The sequence below is a fragment of the Molothrus ater genome, chromosome 5, assembly GCF_012460135.2.
Source record: "Molothrus ater isolate BHLD 08-10-18 breed brown headed cowbird chromosome 5, BPBGC_Mater_1.1, whole genome shotgun sequence".
Taxonomy (NCBI): Eukaryota; Metazoa; Chordata; class Aves; order Passeriformes; family Icteridae; genus Molothrus; species Molothrus ater.
This window is the reverse complement of record NC_050482.2, coordinates 48,236,648-48,249,651: the sequence shown is the minus strand read 5'-3', so window position 1 is coordinate 48,249,651 and position 13,004 is coordinate 48,236,648. Positions and strand designations below refer to the sequence as shown.

The 13,004-nt window shown below is 37.1% G+C and overlaps 1 protein-coding gene across 10 annotated transcripts in view; it reads right to left on the bottom strand.

Annotated features, from left to right (window-relative positions):
* Positions 1-13,004, bottom strand: part of IFT56 (intraflagellar transport 56) — a 64,762-nt gene that overhangs the window by 37,640 nt on the left and 14,118 nt on the right. For 9 of the 10 annotated variants that reach the window (XR_004981810.2, XM_036400747.2, XM_036400748.2 and 6 more), the window contains exons 5-12: positions 11,325-11,374; positions 9,565-9,710; positions 8,158-8,329; positions 7,684-7,758; positions 6,442-6,544; positions 3,282-3,337; positions 1,430-1,483; positions 943-1,006 (exon numbers count right to left, since the gene is read on the bottom strand). Coding sequence is in view for 9 of the 10 variants with exons in the window: in XM_036400747.2 (XP_036256640.1) it covers positions 943-1,006; positions 1,430-1,483; positions 3,282-3,337; positions 6,442-6,544; positions 7,684-7,758; positions 8,158-8,329; positions 9,565-9,710; positions 11,325-11,374 (720 nt within the window). In the remaining variant the exon portion in view is untranslated. Of the gene's footprint in view, positions 1-942; positions 1,007-1,429; positions 1,484-3,281; positions 3,338-3,666; positions 3,774-6,441; positions 6,545-7,683; positions 7,759-8,157; positions 8,330-9,564; positions 9,711-11,324; positions 11,375-13,004 lie in introns of those variants that run through there. The other variant, XM_036400751.2, reaches the window with a different exon arrangement.

The following is a 13,004-nucleotide window of genomic DNA, read 5'->3' as shown; positions in this document are numbered from 1 at the left end:
ATGTATGACCTCAGTAGTACCAGTGCTGCAAGGGGAACAGAATAGAATGGCTCAACAGTATTTCTGAGTATTTCTTTAATCAGTGATGCCACTCTGTCTCTGGAGCTCCTTCTCTTTAGTCACCATGGACACAGGAGACAGCATTCACTCTCTGAGGACCATGAGCTGTCTGCACCATAAACATGCACAAGTTACCCACCTAAGGAAACATTACTAAGTGACAATGCCTACAAAGGAAACTGGGAAGCCCCATTAAGTCTGTATTTCTATGTTACAACTACTGACTTCTTTTAATTTGGGAATTTTGGTTTTGGCAAAGAGAAGGGAAAACAAGAACTTGGTTTGGTCTATTATTGAATAAGTAAAAATAAATATTGAAACTATACTGATTTTGGGGCATGGTGGTGGGTGGGTTATAATGCCTTTTTTTCTCTCTTATTCAAGCAAGAAGTTAGTCCCAGAGCTTCCATTTATCCCTGTAGCCAAAGTCCTCTTTACATTTTTATGACCCTCAGTTTCAGAGCACACTCCATGCTAGGACTCTATGTACTCAACAGGCTTTCATTAGTGGTCCTAGATTTGTACCTGTGTATCTCTGCCTGTGAGGTTTCAGCTGCTCACTTCATCTAATTAATTAGGCTGGTTTCTTCTGTTTCTCTAATGGGATTATTAGGCAAAGGCAAGCTGCCACATAGTCTCTCACAAAGACTTGCAGTTTGCAGTACAGCCTCTTCTCCAGAGGAAGTCATACAGTAAGGTTTGGAATTGAGACTTCTAATTTAAACTTTCAAATTTGTTTTAGTCCTTTTGAAACTCATCCTATAGAAACAAAAGCCTAGCAATATTCCTGCTAACGGTCAGCAGTTAGACACAGATATGATGGTATATACTTGGATATTTTAAGATTGCTTACTTAATGGAAAAAGAACATTTCAAACATACCACATTCACTGGCTGATTCCCCCACCAACTGGAAGAACTGTTGAGCAATTTTCAGATGATCTCTCTGGAAGAAGAATAAAAAAGAAATCCAAGATGAGTTACAGGGTTGATGCTACAATACACAGTGAAAATACGGTCTGAGGAACACTTAGGGAGCAACTAACAAATAAACCAGGGCTGAAGCAAAAAGAGAAAAGGTAAATGTGCCATTCTATGTGTCTAGACAAAGAAGAACACCATACAAAGCAAACGGGGGTTTTGGAAATAGAACAGAGAAATCAAATTCATCTTGATCTACTATCAAGACCAGCAACAGAAATTTGCATTTCACTCATTCTGGACTGATTACTGTACAGGAGGTTAAGACACTCAGAGATCTTGCAATCTAAATAAGAAATTACTGCCTCTTTCACTCCATTCCAGTTTCTACAGATCTGTTCACATTGTGTTGTTGGAGAAGCTGGAGAACCTCATGGGCTTTACTCACCGAGCCCATTTCTTGTCCAAGTGCTGCATTTACCACCCCTTTGAGGATGTACTCCTGGAAAAAAAAAAGTTAAAGGGATCAGAGAAGACATGGTGAAGATTTCAGAAGACACATAAAAGCCTCCGTGTGCATTATTCTTCATTAATTCAACTCTATCACAACTGGGTTTGGTAGGCAGCTGGTTAGTGTGGTATTGGTTAAGCACTGTACTAATTTAGTCCCCCAAAATACATTCTATTTGCTAGGTAGTCCCTTCTACTAAATATGTTAGATGCAAAGGGGTACTGTGTTTTCTGGTAAGTCTTATGGTCAAAGATAATGCACCAGGAGGAACATGGTACCATCCTTTCATGCCCTCTTCATCATCATATCACCAAGAAGTGCATAATTGTTATACTAAAGCACAGATCCCCTTTCAAATATGCACATTGGTTAACCATAACCACTGACATCCTTGCTGAAAAATTCATAGTGTTTCTCATCAGGGCAAATATGTTAAGAGGTTTGTGCTCTGTGGTCATGTTACTCCAGTGAAATTAGGAACAGAAGTTGAGTACCCTGTAACCTCTAGTAGGAGAAACAACTATAGTTTAATTCTTCTCTGACAAATTTTTCTCAGTGTGTAACAGACTCTTTTGTCCTACCCAAATCTTATAATTAAGAGTTATATCTATAAATCTGTTTTAGTAGGTACTCCTGATAAACCAGGACGACCCTGTTACAGAGGTAAACACAGAAGAAGAGACATCTTTCAGGAGACCAAGAGACCAATGAGAGAATGTAAAGAAATATTCTGAGAGTACTACCCAGGATAGTAAGAAATCATTTTAGGACACCAACTGCCTTAGAGATGCCAAATTATTATCTACAGGCATCATGACAAAGAAGAAATTTGAGAAGTACTCAAGTAGGTTTTATGAGTAGTTTTGCAAGTGTTAGCAGGGAGTTCTTTAAAAGTGTGAGTGAGAAATGGGAAAAAAAAAGCACAAAAATTCTCATTTCAAAATATGATCGAGAATTAAAAGCCAAGTATATTGGGACAATATCCTACAATAGGAACAATAGCTGCAGAAAACCATTCAAGTAAGTTTTGCTATACTGAAAAGTGCAAGAAGTGTAAAGCGACATCAGAAGACACTCCTCACTCCTCAGCACAGAATCACCAGATCTGTGTTTTTGAGGTTTTCCTTTTACTTCCCTCCCTCCTTCCCCCCCTCTCTCCATCTAATTCCTTACATAGACTCATGAAAGGTCCCTTTTATGCCCAGCTTTGTGACCTTTGGAAAATAAACAGCAAAGAGGAATAAATCAGAGACTGAAGATGCTGGAACAGCAACAGAAGAAAATTACAGTAGCAGCCAAGGGACACTGTAGCTTTCACTCATGGCAGCTAAAGTGTGATGGGATTAGAAAATACCATTTATTAAAACTGTTTCATCTAATCTAGCTCATTTAATTGAAATGGCTTCAGGACAACCTATATGAGCATCTGAGCTAGCAAATCTGAGGGATGAAAGCCACACCAGGCAGACAACCAGCTATACTTGTAAGGGGGCTTTTACCTATGCAGTAATGGTCCATTTCCCAAAATCAAGGCTGCACACAACAGAGCTGTATTCTTAGCTAAACCCAGGTGGTACAGTAATAAACAGGCCAAAGTACTCATATAGGCACATATATACTACTTTATGCATGCACATTAAATTTATTGTTAATGAAGGGCTGAAAACACAAGAGTTTTAAGAGTGGAAATGGGGCAAGCTGTCCTCAGGACACCAGTTTTGTATGTGGCAGATTTCATATTAGTTTATAACCTCTGTCTTTATGTGTCATGACATCATTTTCCAATTACCTGTGGAGCTGTAGGTTCCAGGTCCTTAATCAGGTTATAAGCCTCCTGCACATCATCTGAAATGCCAGACATTAGAGTGCATGACAACCCATAGCACACTGTATTAGAACAAGTCACTCACCATCTACAGTCCCTAATCGTCATAGACTAAGAAATAAACCACTTAGACAGGAGGAGAAAGGTAATGATAAATCATTGTGCATTTCTATCACAATGGTGATAATTTTCTAGAACTCAAATAAAAACCACAGTGAGTAATATCTTCTTTATTACTACAGTTTTCCTAGCAGAGATGGTTTGGTCCCTTTGTTCATAATGCAGTGGCTGCCTTCTCAACAGCACAAGGTTATAAAATAATAAATAATAAATCCATCATCTTCCTCTATTTTGTTTTCTCATATTTATTTAGCCCACAAAGAGAATAGGTAACATGATGCTGTAGGAAAACTTCATCTTTTCCTTAGTAATATATCAGCATCTGTCCAGCAGATCCTAATTAAAAAGGAAAAAGCACTACTAGTATTGAAGTTTAAATGTGAAGTTTAAAATCCATAAATTACTTCATTTCCACACAAGAATTATATAAACTGAATAGATCATAAACTTTCCCTGAATTAAAAAATATGTTGGCACTATGGTTGGCTTTGTAAATCAACCTAGTGAAGATCCTCTGCTTCTGGCAAAATTTTGTTAATACAGCATTACACCAACTGCCCATACAAATAAGCCTTATCAAACAAATTTTTTTTTCACTAGAACATATGATCCATGCAGCCATTTAAGGCAATATGCACTGGAGCTGCCAGGCTCCCATCCATAACCTCTGCTTTCTTATCTACTCCCTTGACTCCCTTGAACAGTTCACATAGTAAGGCAGCATTACCTTTGCTTTTCTTTTTTCCCTTTTTTTTTTTTAATATATTTTTGGCTAGCTCAGACCACCACCACAAAAACAAAAAAAACAAACAAACAAAAAAAAACCAAACCAAAAAAAGAGACAGTAACCCTTATTTTTATTAATCCAGTGTAGACTATCAACACAGAACTATGCTCTTCAGGCTCCAACAGAAGCGACTAGCAAATCTCACGGCAGCAGATTACACCAGGATACCAGCTGACCTCAAACCCTGTTAGAAGTCACTATGCTGAAGAGTTGAAAAAACAGGATTCATTTTCGTGCTTCAGTCATTCCAGTTCAGAGCATATATCATCAGCACAACCCTACGTTTATCAGAAACCTTTTCAGTTTTGGAGAGACAGCTGTAGTCACCAGAAGTAAGGATTTCTCACTTTCCTAAGTTGCTACCCTAGCAAGACTTAAAAATGGAAACTAAGACAAACCAGAAAAGAGGTTTTAGTCCAAATTCCCCTTGATCTTTATCAGTACACGTGTCATTTGTATATCACAGTAAAGAAAAGAACCTAACTAATGAAAATTACTGCAAGGTTAACAGCATATGAGTGAACAAGACTGATTTTTAACTGATGCATGAGATGCACTTTGTTTCCATGTAAGTAGAACTTAATTTGACACATAAGTTATTATCAACAACATTGCTGTGCAAGATAATTGGTAATAGTACTAATATTGCCTATAAGTGACACTGGTAACAATAATACTGGACAGAAAGGTGGCTGGGTACAGCAGACATGGATTTACCAACGCCAAAATGTCCTCAAGGTGTGACTGGTTGTGTGAATAAGGAGATAAAGGTTGATGCTGTATACCTTGACTTTAGCAATGTCTTTGAAATGATCCCTCATACAAACTTGAAAGATAGGACTGGCTAAGTAAAACTATAAGGGGATGGAAAACTGGCTGGACTACCTAAGAAAAGTGACCAGTTGTACAAAATCCAGCAGGTGGCTCATCACTAATCAAAGCCCCCAGCGACTGATACTGTTGAATAACTGATTTTTATTAGTGATCCAGATGATAGCATAGAGTACTCGAAGCAAGTCTGCAAATGATGAAAGATTGTGAAGAACGCTCCCAGATATGGAGAAGCAGCTCAGTAGGCTGAAAAAATGGGCTGAAAGAAATCTGATGAAGTTCAGTAGAGGCAAAATGCAAGCCTTGCATCTTGCTTGGTTTGAAACATGCCTGAGCAGGTGAACTGGCTAAAAAGCAGTCTGGCAGACAGTGCAGCCTTGCAGCAAAGGAGGCACACTGGATCATATTAGCATGAATGGAGCCATCACAGCAAGGGAAGGAATTCTTTATTTGGCACTTGTGAGGTTACACATGAGTACTGTGTCCAGGTTTGGGATCTGACAATCCACACAGACTTTGAAACACTGGAGTGAGCCCACCTGAGGGCTCCCATGGCAGGAAGAGGGCTGAGGAGAAACTGAGAAAACTGAGTTTGTTTAGCCTTCAGAAGAAAGGATCTCAGGGGAGATCTTCCCACTGTCTACAATTAACTGATATAGAGGATATAGAATAGCTGTAAACAGGTTCCAAAGAGTGAGAGAAAGGCAGTGGACTCAAGGTAGAACAGAGGAAGTTCTAACTGGCTGCTTGTCTGGACAAAGCTTTATCTAATTGGACCTGCCTTGAATCACACAGCTGGTCAACCCACTGTTGAATAAAAGAACACAATGGGAGAATAGGAATAGCTCTGAAAAGCTCAGATATAATTCAAAGAAGCTGGCAAACACAGGAGAGATACAAGCAGAAAATCCTTACCAACTGATTCTGGCTACCTACTTACATTCTTTAGGAATTGTAAAGTCGATTTTAATGAAATATCTTGTTCACAGTCACTTTGGTTCGTATTTTGTTTGTGCTGTATTTACAGAAATGGTTGTCCTTGCCTTTACAGGACACACACCTACCATTCTCACATATTCAGGCAGAGGAGAGGTCCCCTCACTAGAAACAAATAAACACTACCATCCCCAAAGCCATCTCCTGCAACCCAAAAACTCCAATACTCTGCTGAAGTAGGCTTTTTTGGAGTGCACAGTATTAAAGCCTTCTCTGCAAACCATGGGAACTTTTACTTTGCTATTTTACAGAGTGAAAATAAATTGGAAGGGAAGTGAAATAAATTACGTTTTACTGCAAAGAAAAAAAAACAAACATTGAATAAGTTGAGATAAGATGAATTAATGTCATGACTGAAGCTATGAAAGAGCCAGAGGAAGGTGTATTTACCTTGCTGGAGATAGTAAATCACAAGATTCAGTCTTGCCTCAGGAATAACATCAACCAGAGGAGGCAGGACTTGCAAAGCCCCTTCTCCTCCTCGGAAAACCACCTGAAGAGAAAAGCAGCATATTGATAATCATGCATCAGAATCTCCTCTATGATAAGTTAACTCAAGGAAATTAATCCTTAAATTCTTGTATAAACAGTACTAAAAGGTCAGTGGCTCTGGCATTAGTTTAGTTCCTGCTTTTATATAGCTGTAGAATTACGCAGTGTGACAATCATTACTCTGAAGAATATAAGTATTTAATCCATACGTAAATATTATCTTATTTCAGCTTTTAGCAGCTCAAAAGAGTGATACATTATATATCAAAGATTTAAAAGAATAACATAGTCTGAGTGAAGGGAACACATACAAAACTATAAACTGCTTATGATGTTTTCATATGAAAAAATTAGGCTAACAACTCCACATTAATTGACACAGGATTGAGTGACACAGGATCCTAAAATGATCAGGAGCAGTTGGTTATACTCCAGTTTCACATGACAGTTCCTCCAACAAGATCTAATGTACTTATTCAATAAAGCACTAACAAAAATACCAACGTACAAAATAAACAACACTAACTTAAAAAAGTCCAGTTTGAAAGCAGTTTTAAAAATGACAAGTAACTGCCTGTCATTAAAGACGAGCAATCTACTGTTACCAGTTGTTCAGCAAAATAATACCACTGAAAGGAAAATTAACCATTAGTTACTCTTAGTGACTCTTTTACTGCAGAACACAAAAGTATTTTGCTTTTACGAGAATCTTTTTTCCTAGAACTCCCTGCTTAGTACTTTTGGGATGAAGGCCATTTTCATGAGCTATCTTCATTCCAGTCAAATTGTTCTGGTACTAAATAGAGTTCAGGGTCATCCTGACTTGTTTCTACAGTGTCTTTATTATAGGTACTCTTACACAACATACATTATTTTATTATGCCTTCAAGACTAAAAGCAACAGTAGTATTATTATTTTCTTGACACAGTCTCAAACTGTCAGGGAGAAATTCCAGGAAAAAAGTAAATACACTTGATAGCACATTCATTATACTGGTAAGATTCCTGGAATGGGACTTATATGGCAGCAGAGACTCAATCAAGTCTGCAATTTTTCAAAATATTCCAATTTATTAGTCATAATGAAAAGCTCTACAAGTGAGTGCAGTTCATATTAAATCCCAGAAATGCATTACTTACCAGATTGTGCTTAATGAGCTCCTTGCCAAACTCAAAAGATGATGAGGCACTGTCTGTCAAGTTTTTGAGCTCTGCCTGGAATTACATACATTCCAAAATTTTAACATAAAACCAAAAAAGCACAGAAGCCTAAGTGGAGCTTCAAATGAGCTTCAAAGCTGACACCAAAACATCTCCATTGGTGTTGGATAACTAGAAGATTTTGCCTTTCCACTTCTATCTAGTTATTTTAGCAATTGGGTAATACATATAAACACAAAACCAAAAGGGTACTGGGAAAATGGTAAGACCACTGGGCACATATGTGGACAGATGGGTTAATGTCAGGGAAACTGAAATAGGTGACATTCCTATAAGAACAGAGTGACAAGGTAAAGACCATTATCAACATTACTGATTAATACAAAGGAAAAGAAACATGTATGGAATCTTAAACTAAAATAAAGATGAGTTGAAGGACTGTCCAATAGATACCTCTGCAGCCTTTCCATTGTAAAGTCGGAAATGGTTACAAGCCTTAAGGTTAAGAGCAATGGTGCTGTCAGGAACTTGCTGAAGATAAACAGCTAGCACTTCCTGTGAGACATCATAGTAATCCAGTTTGTAATAGCACAGGGCCACATATACATTCAGAGCCAGGTATTCCCTGCAGGAAAGAGGATTAAAGAGAACCTTTAAATCCCACCAGATAGTTTAACATTTCCCCACTACAGTGCATTAAAATCAGTAAATAAAAAGAAAGCTTTCACAACTATACATATTTTACAAACACATCAAAACTGAGGCTTCTGAGAAATGCTTAGGGCTTCTCTAGTTTGTCAGCTAGGACACATTCACAGTATTTTTTTCCACAGCAGCTACTGCAGCTTTTAAAAATTATCAACAAAACTTCTGGTTTGCAAGTCTGGGAAACTTCAGTGGCAACTTCACACCAAGGAAACGTGCAGACCATGAGCATCATAATTGGCCTGGCAGAACATGATTTTCTAAGCAATATACTCAAAGACATTTAATGTGCACATAAAAGTTCGTACCAAGTACAATTATTTCAAAAAATCCTTGTCATTACAAGCAGTCAAGCCAGAAGAACTGGACAGAAAAAAGACAAGCATTTGTGAAAACTCTAAGGAAAAGGATAATTGTTATGAAGGTTACTCATTTAGCTTTGAGTGATTATTTCTGCAGGACTTGGAGGTTAAAATCTCTTTCCCAAGCATGACATGATACATGCATTATGATGAATTTCTCTGAAACATTCAAGAGGAGATAGATCAAAATATAGTAGTATTCTGGGACAGCAGTTTCTATTTTCTTAAAAATACTTCCAGCCACTTAGGAATTAAATTTGTTCCTTGTTAAATTCTGAATTAAAAATTTGCAGAACATGACAGAAAAACCCATCAACAAGTATCACAGAAGATAAACAGAGAAGGAAAGGATTTCAGACTTAAAGGATTCCAAGGAAGTCTACATAAAATTCAAGAACCGAACCCTTCTAAGAAAGGCTAAGATGTGAAGGAGAAGTCAATAATTCAAGTCCCAAGATTGGCCATCAGAGGGGAAAAAATAAAAAGACAAAGCAGATACATAACCATATATCATTTCAGAAGAAAAAAGTAACAAAATAAAAAAGATATCAGAATGAATTAACCAACAATTTCACAAAAAGAAAACAAGAGAGTGCAGATTTCTTTTTAAATGTGGGCTTTTCAATGATACTTTGAATGAACAAAATTAAGGAGCTGCAACTGGTGCACATGCTGTGATGAGAAAGGGACATAGAAGTTGTTAAAAATGTCTACTTTCAGAAACCAAGCAACCATTTGGAATTTAAATACCACCAATAACACAGATGCTTCAATAGGGATTAGAGATGCGCACCGATTGTCCAGCAGAATGCGCTTGTAGATATCAATGGCTTCTTGGTAGTGGGACCGCATGTAGTGGATGGATGCCAGGCTAAGCTGATCTTCTGTAACATCCTGCAGGTTCTGGTGAGAGCTCATCAGTTTCTTTTCATCACTGAACTAAAAAGAGTGGAACACATTCTCAGAAGAGTTCAACAAAAAAAGCTTTTTAATTAAACAGGTTAGTTTTGTCCTTGCTGGTAAACACCATTAAATATCTGGAAAACTGCTGTTATTTTAAAGTTAATTTGACCAGAAGAGAAAGACAAACATAAAGAAGCAGATGAGTTCAAACTGAATAAATGTTAGGCTAAAACTAAGCACACATTTTCCTTTAAGGTGTGATTTAGATATAATTACATGTCATGTGCTTTGATGGATAAGAGGGAAAGAGCTGAATTAATTATTTCACAAACAAAATTTTGCAACACAAAATTTCATTGTAATTATTTAAGCCAGCAAAAATTTTGCTGTTTGTAGATCCAAATCTAATGTCTCATGCATAGCAGAAAAACACAAGACTTGCAAACACACAAGCCCTAATTTTACTAGTCTTCTTAACAGCACTAACAAGTTCACTGTCACCAGCCTCCAATTTCTAGTTTCTTTAAGTAAATAATTATTTTTAAAAGCATTGCTGAATAGCACATATAACACACACACAGAAGGCTAAAAACAAGGAACAGAGTTAAACGTGCCCATTATATTTGTATTACAATAGTGAGGTTGAGGCTATTTACCAATTGGTCTGCTCAAATCACTTATTCCACTGCTTCCCTTTGCTGGTTTTGCTGATTCAACAGTAATTATGAATTTCTCTTAGACACAATTTGTAATATTATATATTTCTTTTTCCACCTATCTGCTAGTTTTCTTCAAATTCTTCTCCTCCCTCTTTGAGCCAATCACAAAGTTAAAGGCAAGATAAGTTGCTTAACAGAACTGAAGGCATTGGGCTTCATAGCTTTGGTAAAACCGTTTACTTCCAGCAACTAACTAGATAAAGAGAAGTTGCATATTTCCTAGTTCATCACAGGCGTCTGTAAGTGCCAATGGCACTGAAAAAAAGGCTTTAAGATTTCTCTCTTAAAACTAACAGATATCTAAGTAAAGAGAATCTGACATCAAAGCTAACATTCAAGATTCATACTTCCTTTTAAGTCAGTATCATTAGTAGCAGAATGCTTCTTATGTATTCTGGTACAGGATGGTACAAAAGCTAATTTAAAGGAAGATAGCTATGTGTAGTAAGTGAAATAAGCACTTAATTGTTGCTGAAATTAAATTAAATTTCATGCTATTAACAATATGATTTCCTGGATACTGAACCAGGACCAGTAACAGCATGTACACCGTTTTGGTCAAATTGCTACATACAAGAGAGCTGCAAGTTAGGAAAACTTGGTACATTTAGAAAAAAAAAGTAAAATAGTGGCTTCTACATTTCTGATTCTATTAAAGTTCAGGCTCCTCATGATCAAAAATATCACTACATTTCTATTGTATGACTTATGTGAAGTGCACTGGTAATACTTTCCTTAGAAACATGCTGAGATCATGTTTTCATACTTGCTTTCTCCTCCACATTTTAATACAGTAGGGTGGTTATGAAAGATGTTTGTTGTTCTGCCACCACAGGCATTTTAATTATTCTGCCAGGCTGCCAGCATAAATTACACATTAGTATATTGAAAAGAAAACAAACAAAGCAGGAGTGAAGGAAAGACATCATACCTTATGTGCCAGGTGAAAGAGTAAACGGTTCTGGAGACCACTCTTAGGTGCTGAAAGGGAAATTCAGTAAGGATTATTATAATGAACTACTCGCAGGGTATCTCTTTATATTTTTAACTTTCTTTCTCAATAGATATGAATGCACCCCTACTCTTTCATTAACTAGCCCAAGTACAGATCTTCACTGAAAGTCCTTTGCAGATCATACTTTGGGGGAGGTTCTACCAATTTTAGAGTGGTTTAGAGGTCTTCCTCATTCCTATCTTCATTCCCTGACTATTTCTTTTTAAATCCCTGTTGAAAAAATTTTTCATTGGCCTTTACCTTCAATAAGCCTTAAAACTTCTATGAATTGCATTATTGTTTCCCTACAGCGATTTCTCAATCATTCTCTGGGGGTTTTTTTGTGACACTTTTTCAAAATAAAAAGCAGCAACAGATAAACTCAAGGCTCCTTTTATATGTGTCACATTTGGAATAAGTTTTGATTTATAATTCCAGGAATCTTGATAACTTCTAGTGTATTGAAAAACCCAGTGCTGCTACCATTTTGTTAGGTACGCACATTACATGATACCTCTAATATTTCTTCTGTCCTTAGGAATGAGAGGCACAGAAAAGAATTCTAGGGACAGAGCAGATAAGATTCAAACTAAGATATGGCAAGAGATTGAAGAGGGATATTTTCTTACTAGAGCCAGTAAAGTGAATGAAATTTCTTGCTCCAGCAGGATTAGGAATTCCATTGATTTCACTCCATATGACACAAATTGTAAACTGCAGAGTTTTAAGTCACTACAGCTTTTTGCTTCACCAAGAGCTACACATGTCCTGGTCAAACAGAGCTATTCATTCCTTTTGCAAGCAATCTTCCAAAAAGCCTTCCCTTGTTTCCTGTACTTTTCCTAGCCTAATGAGCACTCTCATTCTTGCTCAGACCAACCAGCTGGCAAAGCATGTTCCACAGAAGGGGTGTACATGGAATCTTTACAAAAAGCAGAATTACTTACTGTGTTTATAAGGCCACAAAAGTGCAGAGTTAGCACAGCAATAGCCTGTAACACAAGGCTGTAATTCTTTTGACATCCTAAACCATAAAAGAGGGCTCAAACCACCAATCCCTCTTCCCCACCACCCCCTGAAGATGGAATTTATTTTTTAAGCAATTTAGGGAGAGATTTCCAGGTTTCTTATTCTTTCTCCACATAGTAGGTAAACTTTGTAACACAGTGGACAGTGCCAAAACCCAGGCCATTCTGATAAAATTGCCAGCACAAGGCTGCCCACCTACTTCTATAAGTACAGCAACTATTTCTTCCCTTTTTTCCTTAGCAAGCTGTGTTATTCAACTGTGTTTCTAGAAAAATTAGGACAGTTAATTGTATTTTTAACGAACTACTAGAATAGAAGACCAAAACACAAAGGTGGTATGAAAGCACTCTCACAAGACCACAACATCTTGTAAGATAGTTCTAACAGAGCATCAAGCTGAGGAGCTAAATTGTCTTCAGCCTAGGATATATGTGGGAATTAGGCTATTTATTAAATAACAGAAAATTTCTAGTTTACAATAAATACTGCATAGGCAGCTGTAGTAGTATAACTGACATGATAGTATGTATATTTCATCCAGCGAGTTAGAAAGTGAAGAGTACCTTAATTTAAATGCATGCTCTTTAC